Source organism: Phaethon lepturus, unplaced genomic scaffold, assembly GCF_000687285.1.
Source record: "Phaethon lepturus isolate BGI_N335 unplaced genomic scaffold, ASM68728v1 scaffold25707, whole genome shotgun sequence".
NCBI classification, from domain to species: domain Eukaryota; kingdom Metazoa; phylum Chordata; class Aves; order Phaethontiformes; family Phaethontidae; genus Phaethon; species Phaethon lepturus.
Genome location: NW_010550151.1, coordinates 620 through 2,894, shown reverse-complemented (window position 1 = coordinate 2,894; position 2,275 = coordinate 620). Strand labels below are relative to the sequence as shown.

At 52.6% G+C, this 2,275-nt stretch overlaps 1 protein-coding gene across 1 annotated transcript in view; it reads left to right on the top strand.

Annotated features, from left to right (window-relative positions):
- Positions 1 to 4: 4 nt before the first annotated feature.
- Positions 5 to 2,275, top strand: part of LOC104623401 (keratin, type I cytoskeletal 14-like) — a gene marked incomplete at both ends in the record, with an annotated part of 2,602 nt that continues 331 nt past the window's right edge. The window contains 2 exon segments of the mRNA XM_010290479.1: positions 5 to 225; positions 2,035 to 2,117. Of these exon segments, the coding sequence (XP_010288781.1) occupies positions 5 to 225; positions 2,035 to 2,117 (304 nt within the window).

The window sequence follows — 2,275 nt, the reverse complement described above, 5'->3', positions numbered from 1 at the left end:
GGAGCTGGCTTTGGAGGTGGCGATGGCATCCTCCCGGCTGGCGAAAAGGAGACGATGCAGAACCTCAACGACCGCCTGGCTGCCTACCTGGACAAGGTGCGAGCCCTGGAGGAGGCCAACACTGACCTGGAGGTCAAGATCAGGGAATGGTACAAGAAGCAGGGACCTGGCCCAGACCGTGACTACAGCCCCTACTACAGGACCATCGAGGAGCTCAGGAACAAGGTAGGATGCTGTGACTACCGAGACATCTTGATTAAAGTCACTTTTAGAAAGATGAGTCTGTTCCTAAAAGCCGAAGGGTAGAGTATTAACAAGTGACAGGTAATTGGTCTGAGATGGCAAAACTGAAAGAGCACGCTTGGAAATAATGGTCATAATTTATGAACAGCAGTTTCTTGATCATGTCCTCCGCGAGGCACAAAGATGGGTTTTCTGTCGCTTGTTCAGTTGCAGGGAGAACGATGGGCTGCAAAGCAGGAGTCAGAGGCTACCAGACGTTGGTTTGGGCTACCTGATGCTGCGGGGTGCGTGCTGCCCCATTTCCCACCTTTCCTCCACGCTTCTTAGGCCCCCAGTAGGGACTCCCTTTGCCAGACTCCTGGTTAAGCCTTCTGCAGGCAGGGACTCGTTATCTCTTTGGCACTGCTCACTACTGAACGATATGCAAATGGAGATGCTAAGTCGTTCTCATAAATATCCTGCAGATCCGATCTTTTCTAGCCTGACAAGAGGCTCAAGGTAGAGGTTAGAACAGAAAGACGCTGCCCTATGGGATGCTTGTTCTTTGGGCGGTGCAAACGGAGACACGAGTGACACTCCAGGAGTCGGAACGTACTGGCTTGTGGTAGATGGCTTCAGAGGTGCTGAAGGCAGGTGTGTGCCCTGCTCTAAAATGCGGGAGATGAAATCACGGTCAAGCTTGTTTCCTTATTCTTAGCAGCTCCCTGGGTAATTTCAGTCAAAGGTGCTTGAACAAAAGCACCCAGAATCTGTCCTTCCTCTCCTACCCTGCCATCGCTGTCCTCCCTCTGCCCACGCTACTCATCATGAGCTGGGTCCTTCACCACGGCCCACGCAAGGTGACAGCATCCTTCGTCAGCTCAGGCTCGGCTGGCGGGGATGGAGGTGTGGGCGGTGGGGTAATGACAGTACCTGGTCTGTGAGCGTACATGCCAGGGAAATGGGGCAGCAGCCGCTGACAGGCGCAGGGGTCGGCCCCTGGGGCAAATCGCATACCTAGAATTTTTCAGTTCTTTAACCCTTCCCTGGGGCTTCACCTTGGGGGAAAGGCTCTTGCTTGATACACAAAGCTTCTCTTCAAATTCCAGCTTGCCAGGTGTGCTCTGATCTGCAGCACAGAAGCATGTGGAGGCAGAAGCTGTCTCCAGATTTGAGCAATGAAGTGCCGGGTCTCACAGAAACCTCCTGCTTGTGATCCAGAGGGAGGCAGACCCTTCCCTCCCCTCCCGCTCCACAGCTCGGAAAGTACCACATCAATATTCCCGGATTATTGCTTGGGTATCCTCTGAAGCATCAGAACCCAGTGAGAGTTTTTCATTAGCTTGTGGCTACAGAAATTACTGCTCATTAAATGGCCAATCATTTTCAAAATCCCAGAAGAAATCTTTGCACCTCAGGTGTAATTACGAAAGCGGAATGATTCAAGCACAAGGCACTCCTTCCTCAACCCTTTTTGCCTTCTCAGCTAGGCTGTTCAGCACTGCCAGGCAAAGCCCAGAGCGCTGCCAGGACTCCGAGCATGGTGTGAGTGCCCGGAGGTGCCGCTCCGGCAGGGGCAACAGGCTGAGGCATGTGCGCACACCAGTGTCTCACCAAGACCGAAGCGGTGCCGATGGGAGGTTGGCACGAGTATCCTGTCTCTCTCTTTGCAGAGTCCACGTGGAGGTCCAGCCCGACGGGCAGGAGCTTCAGTGCTGCCCCAGTACTTCTTCTAAACGGGAACTCAGGCAGCGGCATGCCATTTTTTGGAACTACTTTTTTACTCTTTCGCTTCCTTTTATCTCCCCCCAGATTCTTGCTGCAACTGTTGAAAATGCCAACATCGTCTTACAGATTGACAACGCCAGGCTGGCAGCTGATGACTTCAGAACCAAGTAAGTCCAACGCCTTTGAGAGCTCTTAGGAGAAGGAAGGGAAAAGCCAGTCTGTTTAAGGCTTTCCTTTGCTTTTGGTAACTGCAGTCACTCCACCAGCTCACTGCTCACTAAAAGTGTGACATTTGGGAAGTGTACACCTCTTCCTGGACATGGCA